The 13,386-nt window shown below is 51.5% G+C and overlaps 6 protein-coding genes across 6 annotated transcripts; 4 read left to right on the forward strand and 2 right to left on the reverse strand.

The window, feature by feature from the left end:
* Window positions 1-967: 967 nt before the first annotated feature.
* On the forward strand, window positions 968-2,884 carry N7471_004865 (uncharacterized protein; the record flags this gene model as incomplete). Its single annotated transcript, XM_057277584.1, has 1 exon — window positions 968-2,884. One exon carries the CDS (start codon window positions 968-970, stop codon window positions 2,882-2,884), a length of 1,917 nt encoding a protein of 638 aa, XP_057137194.1.
* A 1,030-nt stretch (window positions 2,885-3,914) lies between these two features.
* On the forward strand, window positions 3,915-5,943 carry N7471_004866 (FAD binding domain protein; the record flags this gene model as incomplete). The annotated part of the gene is made up of 4 exons (XM_057277585.1): window positions 3,915-4,627; window positions 4,692-5,191; window positions 5,259-5,345; window positions 5,402-5,943. Exons 1-4 carry the CDS (start codon window positions 4,032-4,034, stop codon window positions 5,941-5,943), a joined length of 1,725 nt encoding a protein of 574 aa, XP_057137195.1. The 5' UTR covers window positions 3,915-4,031.
* Window positions 5,944-6,352: 409 nt separating this feature from the next.
* Window positions 6,353-7,971, forward strand: N7471_004867 (uncharacterized protein; the record flags this gene model as incomplete). The annotated part of the gene is made up of 3 exons (XM_057277586.1): window positions 6,353-6,551; window positions 6,601-7,311; window positions 7,364-7,971. The coding sequence occupies 3 exons, from the start codon at window positions 6,353-6,355 to the stop codon at window positions 7,969-7,971; spliced, it is 1,518 nt and encodes a 505-aa protein (XP_057137196.1).
* Window positions 7,972-8,286: 315 nt separating this feature from the next.
* Window positions 8,287-9,942, forward strand: N7471_004868 (Gfo/Idh/MocA family protein; the record flags this gene model as incomplete). The annotated part of the gene is made up of 1 exon (XM_057277587.1): window positions 8,287-9,942. One exon carries the CDS (start codon window positions 8,287-8,289, stop codon window positions 9,940-9,942), a length of 1,656 nt encoding a protein of 551 aa, XP_057137197.1.
* Window positions 9,943-10,021: 79 nt separating this feature from the next.
* Window positions 10,022-12,082, reverse strand: pgmA (phosphoglucomutase PGM2). The gene is made up of 3 exons (XM_057277588.1): window positions 11,980-12,082; window positions 11,628-11,929; window positions 10,022-11,570 (listed from the first exon to the last, which is right to left on the reverse strand). The coding sequence occupies exons 1-3, from the start codon at window positions 12,030-12,032 to the stop codon at window positions 10,258-10,260; spliced, it is 1,668 nt and encodes a 555-aa protein (XP_057137198.1). The 5' UTR covers window positions 12,033-12,082; the 3' UTR covers window positions 10,022-10,257.
* A 452-nt stretch (window positions 12,083-12,534) lies between these two features.
* Window positions 12,535-13,177, reverse strand: N7471_004870 (oligoribonuclease; the record flags this gene model as incomplete). The annotated part of the gene is made up of 2 exons (XM_057277589.1): window positions 12,535-13,050; window positions 13,130-13,177. 2 exons carry the CDS (start codon window positions 13,175-13,177, stop codon window positions 12,535-12,537), a joined length of 564 nt encoding a protein of 187 aa, XP_057137199.1.
* Between the last annotated feature and the right edge of the window lie 209 nt (window positions 13,178-13,386).

The raw sequence follows: 13,386 nt of genomic DNA on the forward strand, positions 1-13,386 counted from the left end.
CCAGGGGTCAATGCGCGGTTAGGTGTTGATCACCCCGATTTGACCTCAACCTCTTTCTAGATGTCTCCTGCATGAACTCCCCCATCAACTGCATTAATTGTTGCTAATTATGGGACATTTCTTAGTTTCAAGATCAAACTATCCAATCACTGGATATGACGCCGGTGCTCGGCGCGTACTTCAAACTCATCCCCCACATGTAGCCGCCGACTTCGATATCACATTCGGCCACTGGCGCATCTAGAGCAGGTACCCTCCCTTCAAAGAGTCTTTTTTGGCTCTGTTTAGACCCTGGAATCACACATTCCATGACTCCGATGGCTATTTTTATCCATCTGCTTTCTTGGAACCCTTAACCGCTGACCCCACGAGTCCTGAAGCAGGGAGAGTCACCAACAAGTCCGCTAATTACCTGGAAATGTGACCTAATTGTTGCCGTTTTTAGAACATCTCGAGAATCTTGCAGCAGACTAACCATTCTAGGGAATTTGAAGAATGATATTGAAGAAGATGCAAAATATAGTAACATCTTAACGCGCGACAGTCCGATGAAACCGCACTATGCCGGACTGGACCCCCTCGGAGGGGCAGTTTCAAGGGCTTTATTGCTCAACATGCCTGTCCTCAGGCACAATGTCGGCAGTTTCGCGTTTCATCGAGTGGATGTGCCTCTGATCGGAGACTAGGATCCCAAAAAAAGATTCTCAAGCTCCGTAGGCGTTACAATGGGGCTCTTCTCCATGTTTCATCTTTTCTAGATCGGCTAGGGTTCGTCAGTCAATCTTTTTATATGCATCATGCTTGGCTGTTTGAGACTCTGTCGATGTCCATTTAATATCCAAACATCCTCCCTCTGGATCATGCTTTTGTGAACGACTTGGTCAATAAGACATCAGTTCCTTCATTCGTTTGTTACTCTTATGATAGATTGTTATTGGTGACACGCCTAGTCAACAACTTCACTATCATGTCTGCTGTCGATTCCGCTCGCTTTCGGCCAACGACGCCGCCGCGTCTTTCTCTTGAGGAATACATCGGCTCTGGGCATAGTCGTCATGCCTCCAACTCTTCCGTCTATTCAAGCGAGTCATCTCCCTGGTCGACTATGACTGGAAATACCAGTCCCACCACCTCGCCAACCAGGCATCATCATGGCCCGAAGCTATTGCCTAAGATCCGACCTCAAGACGTCGTGATTGAGCCAGTGTCTGCTGGCGGGCCACTTCGTCACCGTCGGGTTCTGTCCAACACACGGAACCCACCTCCTGGATTCATCCCTTACCCACCAGCGCGGCAATCTGCCGGACATCGCACACGCGATGTCGCAGACCGCTTGACATTGGCCTCTCCCATCTCACCGGCGCCAACGACTACACATGGCAGCTTCTCCGCCTTGTCATCGCCTGTGACCATCACCCCTTCGTACAAGCGTAAGGCAGGTGGGGGCCACTCACGCTCGGTGTCGGCATCTGTCATCGATGCCGCCACTTTGACTCGATTTGGGTATCCCACCTACCGGGAGCTGCCAAAATATGCGCCTCAAATGCACGCCCAGACGACCCCGACCACCCCAGTCACCCCAATCACTCCAAACATCATGCCCTACCCATCATACTCTCAGAGACTGGGGGGGCAGCATGCTTTTGCAAGCACACAAACTCCATTGACAGTGCCGACACCTCAATACAACTACCGCCAGGCATCAATTGCCCAGAATTCACCAGTCTTACTCAGTCCCCACGAAGACCTAGCCCCAAGGTCCACAACCCTACTGTCATACTTGACGCTACCAATCCAACCAATCAGCCTAGTCCGCAACGTGAGCGTAGTTCCAACTCGTGGCCTACACGATTACTTCTGGTGGGACATCCGCAACCTGCGCAGCTGGAGCTCCTTCTCACTGGCGACATTCGACTCCCTGGACAGCCAACTAATCCAGCTCCTGAAGACCGAAATCCCAGCAGAGCTCACACCGCGCGTGGCTGTACCACCAGGAAGCCTAGCGCCAGAATCCGAGCACGACCTAGTGAGCCTAATCCGCGACCTCTACGCACCACGCATAAACGCCGCCCTAGCCGTCTCCCAAGGCAAAGACCACCTCCAACTCTACGCCGCCCCAGATGTCCGCAACACAGGCCACAAAAACCACGGCCACCCGCACTTCCTAGCAAACTATCTTTCAGACACTGAACAAACGAGCGCCGGCCTCCCACGCGGCCGACTAGTGGGCATCGTGAAAAGTTTCGACCGCTGGAACACCGGCATGCGCAACGAAGCCCCCCACAGACGTGTAGAATACCTCAACGGACTAGCCCACCTCCAACGGTGTATGCGCGAGCACTCCTGCCGCTACGGCTTCATCATCACTGAGATCGAGCTCGTCTGCGTGCGAGCAGGCTGTGACACCGGCGACGACGTCCCCTACTTTGGGTACCTGGAGATCGCGGCGTCAATCCCGCTCAAGACAGCACGCCCACACGCGCGCGACGCACCGCTCGCAACACCCATCAGCGCGCGCTCTTTCTCGTCGTCATCGAGCTCTTCGTTCCCCTCGCGTCATGACTCGTCGGAGCCGGAGCCGGTTGAGGATGCATTGCCAGCTATGACGGCAGGTCTAGGCTTGTATTTCTTATTGATGCTATCGAAGTCGGTGCCGCTTCCGCATCAGCCTTCTGCTCACCTCAACGTTGGCGGACCTGGTGCGATGACTCGTCAGAGGATTCTGGCGGAGGCGAAGGATAAGTGGATTCCTGAGCCGCAGATTGGGGAGAAAAGAGATGCTAAGAGGGTGAGGGGGTGGGTTTGGCCTTTGGATCCTTGGCATCGCAGGGAGGGGGGTGCGTCTAGGGCGAAGACTGGGACGACGAAGAAATGGCATAAATAACACTATTCTGTGTAGGCGCCGGTTTGGAGGTAGTTTGGCTTTTGGGGTTTGGAGTTTTGATTATATTTCGTTTTGTTTCTCTTGTTGCTTTTCCTTTTTTGGTGGCTTTTTGTGCTTTGCTATTCCCCCTTGCAAATATTCCCTTTCATAGTAACTTAATTTCTTTTCTTCTTTTCTTCTTTTCTGTGTTTTCTATATAGGAGGATGAGTAGAAGATATATATTATACCACCAATCACCCAAACCAGGCCCAGCGAAGCCTTTTCATTTTGGTGCCCAATCAATACACATTTCATAGAGACGGTCTACTTTCTGTCGGCAATTTACCTGGAAGACGGCCATTCCATCAAAATGGGCTATCATCCATATGGATCCATCATGGATGACTTCAATATCTTACCTTATTCTATCTCCGCTGGCTCTTACGGATGCAGTGGCCGTCAGCAGAGCTGTCAATGCTTACCGTGCCATGTCTAGGAATGGCGTGGCTAAATTAGCTGCAGGTTTGAACAAGAAGCCGAGGAAAATCAGCAACAGTAAGGATGTGTGTCAGCTCTGATTTCGCGCAGTTTTTCTCTCTCCTTTGGTTAGGCAACACAGATGGAATTTAACGACCATTGATACCTATGTATATGTATTCACATTGGTCATTGAAGTAGATTCCATGAAAACAAGGGTTTTAAAAGAACTCTGCTAATATGACAGTACTTGGCTTTCTCGTAGACAAAATCTGGGAAGCAAGGAAGTGCCATGTATAATGAGCCTCTATGGCTTGTATCTATACATCTAATACTACATTACGTTGGAAAGGTTCCCATTTTGAATCCACGATGATCGAAACCATCCCTAAGGTCCTCAAAGATCGACCCCAATAACCCATCAAATCCGTGATGTTAATTGTGGAGTATGAAGCTGTCCCTAGATGTTGTCATGTCCCAAGGACCTTGGGGACGAGTACCTCGATGGTCAACTCATGAGGACATTGTAGAAATACAGTTATGCCCGTAGACTACAGACTATAAAGAAAGATACTTCTCCTATGATCGTACGTTCTTGCAAATATACTATTCTATCCAGTCTGAAGTACTACTACAACTACCACGTCTCTACCACATACCATTACTCCAACCCTACCTCGCCCTTCTAAAATGTCATCATATCAAGAATTACCAGAAGACCATGAAATCCGCGACGTAATAATCATCGGTGCAGGACCATGTGGCCTCGCCGTCGCCGCACGCCTAAGCGAGGAAACACCATCAGCAGTTTTCACAGACGAAGAACACCAGCGCTACCACTGGATCAAGAAGCATAGCGGACGGATGAAACTGGTCCAAGGACGACACAGCAAGATCAACGGCGTTCGGGCCGCAAAATGGGACAGCGAACGCGGGTGTCCTTGTCAAGAAGACCGGCAACGGCGCACCTCGACTGACTCTGCCTCTTCTGTGCCGTCACTGTCGTCCGCATCGTCAACGTCGTCGACATCATCTATCTCGACTCTTGTCCTCGACGGCTCTGGGGATAAATGGATGCAGCGGTGGAACAATGCGTTCCGCACGCTGGAGATTAAACAGCTCCGCAGCCCGATGTTTTTCCATGTTGATCCCGGGGATCGGGATGGTATGCTGGCTTATACCCAGGAGAGTGGGCGAGATGCGGATTTATGGGAGATTTCCGGGTGTGTTGGGAAGGAGATGAGCAAGCATAAGAAGAAGAAGAGAAGACAGGGTGGGAAAACTCAGTAAATGTTGTCCCGTGCAAATGTGGTTGAAACAGAGCTCTAACCATTACATCCTTGTTAACAGAACAATCGGAGCTGAGATCGACGAGCGAGATCGAAAAGATTACTTCTCGCCTTCCACAGACCTCTTTGCGGATTATTGTTCGTCGGTTATCCAGCGGTATGGTCTGGATGAGCCCGGTCAGATCTTGAAGCGCGAGGCCACGGGTCTCTCATATAATTATCTCTCTGATAGCTCGGACTCGAAGGTTTTCACTGTCAACACATGCACGGGAGAGAAGTTTTATAGTCGGTCTGTTGTCCTGGCCATCGGTCCTGGCGGAGCAGGTGTGTCGAAGATTTATCCGTGGAAACCCTCGACGGAACAAGAGGGTGCTGCAGCATGTTGCCACAGTACGGAGATCAAGTCATTTCCCAGCCCCAATGTACAGAACAAGATCCAGCGGCGGCAGGAGACCAATGTTGTCGTTGTTGGGGGTGGGCTATCGTCAGCACAGATTGTCGATATGGCGGTTCGCAAGGGCGTGACGAAAGTGTGGTTCTTGATGCGGTCCGGTATGAAGGGTATGTATAACATCCCCGGCAAATAGGGGGGGGGTTTGTTTTTGATAATGGCTCATTTAAACAATAGTCAAACACTTCGATATCAGTCTGCCGTGGATGGGCAAGTACAAGAACTGGGAGAAAGCAGCCTTCTGGTCCGCCGATACTGACGAAGGTATATATTAAAAAAAGCCCTAATCCCATCGAAAGGCCGACACTAATATCTCGCAGAGCGCCTTGAGATGATCCAAACCGCCCGAAACGGCGGCAGTATTACACCACGCTACACAAAGATTGTAAAGAAGCACGCATCTCAACACCGTGCCTCCATCCACCCTTGCACAGAAATAAAAACCCACGACTACAATCCAGCAACGCAGACCTGGACCCTGACAACTGACCCACCAATCCCCGACCTCCCCGTAATAGACTACATCTATTTCGCAACCGGAGTACGGGCAGACGTGCGCGAGATGCCGCTGCTCCGCGAGATGAACGACCAATACCCGATCGAGGTCAAGTCAGGTCTCCCGTGTCTAACGAACGATCTCTCGTGGCGGGATGACGTACCGTTATTTATGACGGGCCGCATGGCATCTCTCCGGCTTGGGCCCGGGGCGCCGAATCTCGAGGGCGCGAGGGTGGGCGCGGAACGTGTTGCGTGGGGCATGGAGGAGGTGCTGCATAAAGGGCGGGAGGTTGGTGGGCAGTGTGAGGGGTTCTGTGGGCTTGGGAATCGGTATGCTTCGCTGCTTGGGGAGTGTGGTGAATGAAATTCTGTCTCACTTCGCTATGGTGGTGGATGGTATCATAACGTACAATATACTTGTTCTTTTGGACTGCAGATCATGATTTTCTTGAGCTCTGTGATGAGGTGATCGGAGATGGTGGGTCTTTGTGCTGGACACATTGCCTGTTTGGGTAGTTAGATCTTGCATTCCTCCCTTCATTCCGTGCAGTCATGTTTTAGTCGCCAGAGTTATCCTGGAACTATCCGAGGATCAGCCGGGGAAGGCTGGAGGTTTGTTGGGTTAGAAGAATGTTGTTGATCCCTTGTTCTCCAGGGCCGTATAATTTTATAATATAAGCTAGCTGGTAAAGCAACATGAGGTTGAAGACTTGAGTCTATTCAATTCGACTTCATTTTCTCCAAGAAGCCCGGTATTTCAGAGAGCACACAACATGGCGACAAAGGAAGATACAATGGAGAAGGAGCCCCCTATGGAGGCATTCAAGCTCCTACCGAACAACACAAATCCAAACTGGATCAAAGATAGGGGACTCCGTAAATTGAATTTGGGTATTGTGTTCATGTTCTGCACTTCTTCTTCGGCTGGATACATTGGAAGTCTTGTGAATAGCTTGCTTGTGCTACCTGAGTGTAATATCTCCATTCTGATACTGTGATATTTATGCTAATGATGACATAGTTGGTGCCATCATTGGCGGACTAGATCCCAATATTGTTGGCCTGATCATTGCTGCCACCTCTCTAGGGGCGTTGGTCTCTTTTGCACCAGCCTCTTATATTGCGGATACGTTCGGACGCAAGACGTGTGTTTGTATTGGATCTAGCATTGCGATCGTGGCAGCGATCATTCAAACCGCAATCAAAAACCACTGGGCCTTTTTTGGCACGAGAGTCTTGTCGGGTATAGGGATGGGAATTATGCAGACTGCAGCTCCTCTTCTGGCAACTGAGATCGCACACCCTCGGCAGCGACAGACGGCCACATCGCTCTACAATGCCTTCTGGGGTTTGGGCGCCATTAGCGCGGCAACGGTTACATATGCAACTATAGGCATAGCCAACAGTTGGTCGTGGAGAATTCCTTGTCTACTACAGATATCATATCCGTTGTTCCAGATCCTAGGGCTGATCATGTTTGTACCCGAAAGCCCGAGGTGGCTTGTATCCAAAGGCAGGACAGAAGAAGCCCTGGCTATCCTGGAGAAGTACCATGCGAATGGAGACACAGACGATGAGCTGGTCCAGTATGAATACCGTTTGATATGCAGCACGATCACAGCCGAGATCAACAGTACCAGGAATTGGAGCTCCTTCTTCTCGTCAAAAGGCGATATGCACCGATTGGCCATCTGTGTATTGGTTGGGCTCATGCAAGAATGGGCTGGAAATGGTATGCTCTTCACAACGCACTGGAGAAACCCCTGTCACTAACAGTATCGCAGGAATCCTGTCCTACTACCTCGCGCCGATTCTGGAATCAGTGGGAATCACCAAGGCAGCCGACCAAGCAGCTGTTAATGTCAGCCTCAATGTCTGGAACTTCCTCCTTGCGGCAGCCGGTGCACTTGCATCGGAGCGATACGGCCGCCGTATTCTATGGCTTATTTCCACGTGGGGCATGATCGTATTCCTGTCCATGTCCACACTGGCCGCTGGACTCTTTGCCGAAAGGCATCTTCCTGCTGCTGGAATAGCAGTAGTCCCGCTCCTATTTCTCTTTTTTGGTGCATACGACATCGCTTATGCGCCTTTGTTCATCTCGTATCCAGCTGAGATCCTGCCCTTCCAACTGCGTGCCAAGGGCATTGCTGTCACCCTTTCAGTGGATGCTGTGGCGTGCTTTTTCAACCAATATGTTAACCCGGTGGCGTTTACGGCGATTGCATGGAAGTACTACTGTGTCTTTCTTGGCTGTTTGGTAGTATTTTTGGGTCTTATATATTTACTCTTCCCTGAGACAAAAGGGCGGTCTTTGGAAGAGGTTGCTATGATTTTCGACAAGGAAAACGAATTGGAGAGTGATAGGAAAAAGAAGACAGAGACAAGATAGACCCAAAATTGAAAGACAAATATAATATAGTGGCCATGGCCCAATCAGAGTCCGGCTGATGTTGCTGATGTTGCGTCCCCCCCGCAGTTACGGAGTTACAACGCGTGCCCACTGCAACTTCAATGTTGCAATCTCTCGTGTCTCGAACTTTTTGTTGATTATATATATCTCTACTCTCTCTTTCCTTGATTTTAACAGGATATTAAGCCTTGTCAGCGTCAAACAAGTCCATCAATTATTCGTCGTATCACTAGATCCAAAGCTCTAAAGCTCCAACTTATCCCCCGCATCCCCAATACTTCAACCCAAACCAAGATGAAAGAGCCAATACCGCCCCCGACGGAGATTATTTCCAGCTCCTCCTTCTCATCACCGAAGCAACTGCGCTTCCTCGTCATCGGCGGTGGCTCTCGCGGAAACGCCTACGCTCGTGCCGTCACAACCGTAACACCGGGTGTTATCCATGCAATCGCCGAGCCCCACGCCTTCAAACGACGCGAGTTTGGACGAAGATATATATGGGGTATATCCGAATCCCCCCAAGTGGGGCAGGAATTCACGGATTGGCGCGAGTGGGTGCAGTGGGAACTCGAGCGAAGGAAGCGGGCGACTCAAAACAACGACGAGAACGCAGCAGACACAACCCCAACTCCCGTGGGCGTAGACGGAGTCTTTATCTGCACGCTAGACGAAACACATGTCGAGATCTTACAAGCCCTCGCCCCGCTCCAGTTACACATCCTCTGCGAGAAGCCACTAGCCCTCTCGCTAGACGACTGTCTAACAGTATACCGAACCCTCCAACCACCTGAAGGCCCAAATAACACTCCTAAAGCGCCAAATAACATATTCTCAATCGGCCACGTCCTCCGTTACAGCCCGCACAACATCCTCCTCCGCAAGCTCCTCCTGACAGACCGCGTAATCGGCGACATAGTCTCCCTAGAACACTGCGAGCCAGTAGGTTGGTGGCACTTCTCGCACAGCTACGTCCGTGGAAACTGGCGACGCGCAACTGCAGCAGGCGACGGCTCCCTCCTCACAAAATCCTGCCACGACATCGACTTCATCCTCTGGCTCCTCTGCTCCCCTCCCTCACCCGAAACAGCATCCAAACAAGCTCACGAACCACACTTCCCGCGCTCCATATCCTCAGCCGGCACGATGACTCAGTTCCGCCGAAAGCGCAAGCCTATCTCCGCAGGCAACGCTACAAACTGTCTCTCCTGCCCCGCTGAACGTGACTGTAACTACAGCGCAGTCAGGATCTATAACGACCGCCACCTCGCGATGGGTCACACAGCCTGGCCGGTTGACATTGTCTGCCCAGATATAGAAGACGTGTTCCGTGCTCAAGGTGGCAAGGCTGCCGAGTCGCTGCTCCTCTCCCGTCTTGCCGAGGACTATGACCGGGATACGGCGTCGGACTCGGATATCGCTGCGCGGCCTTGGTACGGGCGGTGCGTCTACGAAGCTGATAATGATGTCTGCGATGATCAGGTTGTGACGTTTGTTTGGGATGATGAGGAGGCAGCACCGCATCGGCTTGCTAAAACGGCGAGCTTCCATATGATTGCGCCTACGGAGAAACAGTGTGAGCGCCGGGGCCGAGTGTATGGCACTACTGGCGAGGTTTCGTATGATAGTACAACGATTTCTGTCTATGATTTTGCTACTGGGAAGACTTCGGTCTTTGATGTACCAAAGCCGCCGCCAGGGCAGAACGAGTCGCATGGTGGTGGTGACTTTGGGCTTGCGAGGCAGTTTGTTAGTGCCGTTGAGGCGGTCGAGGGAGGATTGGATGTTGAGACGGCGCAAACGAGGTTTGTTGGATGTTCGCTTGAGGAGGCAGTGCGGAGTCATGCTGTTGTTTTTGCGGCTGAGGAGGCAAGGAGGGATGAGAGGGTTGTTAAATGGGAGAGCTGGTGGGAGGAGAAGTTGAGAGTTTCTGCTGCTGCATGGAAAGCGTAATTATATGGAAGGGCCTGATGATTTACGATGCTACGATTCTATGATATTTTATGTTTACTTCCCCCAATTTGAGATCTAGCACAGAGGACAATAATGCATATACTTCATTAGCAGAGCTGGAGGTCTGAATTTAAGATAAGCCAGGCTCGGATTATGATAAAGATACAGTTTCTATCTCCTGCCAAAGTATAATATTTTAATCTTGATACTGCTTTTCGATCATCATTCTTCTCGCGTTCAGATAAAACTGCAAAACAATTAAAAGGTGATCCCCATCCAGCAGGTTCCACATTAACCCTAACAACCTAACCAAACTTAGGTCTTAACATCAGGCTCCTCGCGGCCAACATACTCTTTGAACTTGAGCAGAGAGAGGGACAGCGAGATGTTATCAGCCAGGTACTCCTGAGCAGTGAGACCGAACTTGGACTTGTCGGCCTCGTAGCGCTCAACGTACAGACGGATAGTAGCACCGCTGCTGCCGGTGCCGGAAAGACGAACGACAATGCGGCTGCCGTCATCGAACTTGGCGTACAGGCCCTGGTTCTTGGAGACGCTGCCGTCGAGGTCGGTGTAGGAGAAGTTGCCAGCGTCGACGACCTTGCGGCCGGCGATTTCCGAGCCAATGAAGGTGTCGCGGTTGGCGACCAGGTCGGACAGAGTGCCGACGACCTTGTTGGCACCCTCGCTGTCGACGTTCTCGTAGTCGTAGCGGGTGAAGAAGGTGCGGCCGTAGGTCTGCCAGAACTCGTTCTGGATGGAGCCAATGCTGGGGGTCTCGCTAGTCTTTTGCTTGGCGACACCGGCAATGATGTTCAACCAGGCAACGACGGCCCATAGGCCGTCCTTCTCGCGGATGTGGTTGCTACCCGTGCCGAAGCTCTCTTCGCCACAAATCGACATCTTCTTCTCGTCGAAAAGATTGCAGAAGAACTTCCAGCCGGTGGGCACTTCGTAGCTCTGTAGGCCTTGCGCTTTAGCCACGCGGTCTACGGCTCCGGAGGTGGGCATTGAGCGGGCCAGGCCGTATACACCCTGCTTCTGGAAGTAGGGGATGAGCTTGGCGTGGTGGGCAATGATAGCCAAGCTGTCACCGGGGGAGACGAAACTGTTGGCACCGTAGATCATGTTACGGTCACCGTCACCATCACTGGCGGCACCGAAGTGCACGCCGTTGGCGTCAACGGCCTCGACAAGCTCGTGGGCGTACACGAGGTTGGGGTCGGGGTGACCGCCGCCAAAGTCCGGCTTGGGCTGGCAGTTCATTGTGCTGCTGGTGGGCAGACCGAGCTCCTTGACGAAGATATCCACGCCGTAAGGCCCGGTCACACCGTGCATGCCGTCGAACAGGACCTTGAAGTCCTTGTGGGAGCTAAGGAACTCCTTGATCAAATCGAAATCGAAGATCTCCTTCATCATGGTCACGTAGTCGGCAGTAGAGTGAACAATCTCAACCTCGAGGGGGCCGTAGTTCTTGATGCCGATGGTGGAGGTATCGACATCGGGAACATCGAGGTATTTGTAGGAGGTGAGGGTTTTGGCAGTCTCGAAGATCTTGTTGGTAACGCCCTCGGGGGCGGGAGCACCGTTGGCCAAGTTGTACTTGATACCAAAGTCGTTCTCGGGACCTGGAAACGTTTGGTCAGTCTCCAACAGCTCTTGTTATACTCCTGACCATTACTTACCACCGGGGTTGTGACTGGCAGTCAAGAGGATACCACCAGTTGCCTTCCTCACGCGAATGAGGTTGCTAGCGGCCGGAGTGCTCATAATGCCATGCTGTCCAACCAACAGCTTCTTCACGCCATAAGCGGCACTGATCTTTGCGATCTTGGAGATGACCTCAGGGTTGTAGTAACGGCCATCGCCACCAATGACGAGGAAGGAACCCTCAACACCCTCGGGGATCGACAGAAGAATACTAGTAATGAAAGATTCAGAGTAGTTGGCCTGCTGGAAGACCTTGACCTTCTTGCGAAGGCCGGAGCTGGAAGCAAGTTAGCTAGCAGTTCAATTGCGGGGCAACAAGAAACGTACGTTCCAGGCTTCTGGTCAGTGAAGGGCTGGATGGAAACCGTCTGGACAGACATGATGGAATAAGATTGGAGAGAAAGAGATAGTAAGGAGAAGAGAAGAAGAGGGGGGGAGAAGGTCGAGAAGTTCACCGACTTGTTAAGCTCCACGGGGAGGGGCCAATGTTGGGCGTCATGTGTTTATCATCCCACTAGTACTCTTGTAGTACTTTGCCACATTTGAATATATGTATTAATTTAAATTTGCCTGTACTCCATATAGCTCAAGGCTCTCTGATTTCTTCTATTCAGTCCAATCTACAAGTTAATCTGTCAAGGTACTTATTTCCAATTGCCCCCCCGCAGATCATTCTCGCGGGGGAATTAAAATACTGCCCAGGTACCTCTTCTTCCGAAGTATATTGTACATGCACGGAGTGTAAATCGGAGGGTAATGTGTATCTTTTCACCTTGGAGAAACATAATCAAGAACAATTTCAACATGCAGAGTTTTAAACTACCTCTCAGACCCATGTCTCAGAGTAACAGAGACAAGCAAGCCACCAAATCAGCCACACCATCACCCAAACAGCTTCTCCTTGTAAAACCGGATCTCCTCAATACTTTCAAGAATATCATCCCTAGCAAGATGAACCTCCCGCTTAGGCGGGACCTGCTCAAGCAGTTCATCACTCCCCCACCTCCGCGCCGCCTCCTTCAACGAACTAACATCCAGAATGCGATAATGCAGATGATCCAGCACCTGCGAGTACGGCGCACAAGCAAGGAAAGCCTTATCGGCGTGAACACTATTTCCCGCTAGGAGGGCAGTGCGCGGGATCGGGACGTGCTGGCGGATGTAGGCGAGGAGAGAGTCTGCGGCGGTGGAGGGGGAGGTGGTCGAGGCTCGCACGGCGGCGGTGAGGCCCGTGCGGCCGTGTGTGTCGATGCACCACTGCGACATCGCGTCAAGGGTGGAGTCTGGGACGTGGATGACGGTTTCGAACCCGGTCGGTTCGAGGAGGTTTAGTTGGGCATCTGTGACGAAACAGCAGATCTGGAGGATCTTGTCGGTTTCCGGGTTCAGGCCTGTCATCTTGTGGGGGGTTAGTGGTGGGGAATTGCGGAACGCGTTGTGGAAGGTTTGGGATCGGAGATGAGGTGTCTGGACATACCTCGCAGTCGATCCAGACCAAAGGGTCTGTTGAGCGTTCGAGTGGCATCGTGGATTTGTGGCGGACGAAGGCTATTCTGGGCTTTGAAGCTGTTAGTGATTTGAGGTTCAATTGGGGCTTGGCAGAATCTCTCACTTGGTGGAGAAATCCGGGCTGGGCCAGAACACTGCGTAATGCAGATGCAGGCAGAAAGATACTTCTGAGCATGGATGTGTAGTTGAGGAGTTTAAAATGGTATATTTGTTTCAGTTATAGCC

Source organism: Penicillium samsonianum (genome assembly GCF_028829775.1).
Source record: "Penicillium samsonianum strain IBT 33392 chromosome Unknown utg000003l_segment0_segment0, whole genome shotgun sequence".
In the NCBI taxonomy this organism is placed as follows: Eukaryota; Fungi; Ascomycota; class Eurotiomycetes; order Eurotiales; family Aspergillaceae; genus Penicillium; species Penicillium samsonianum.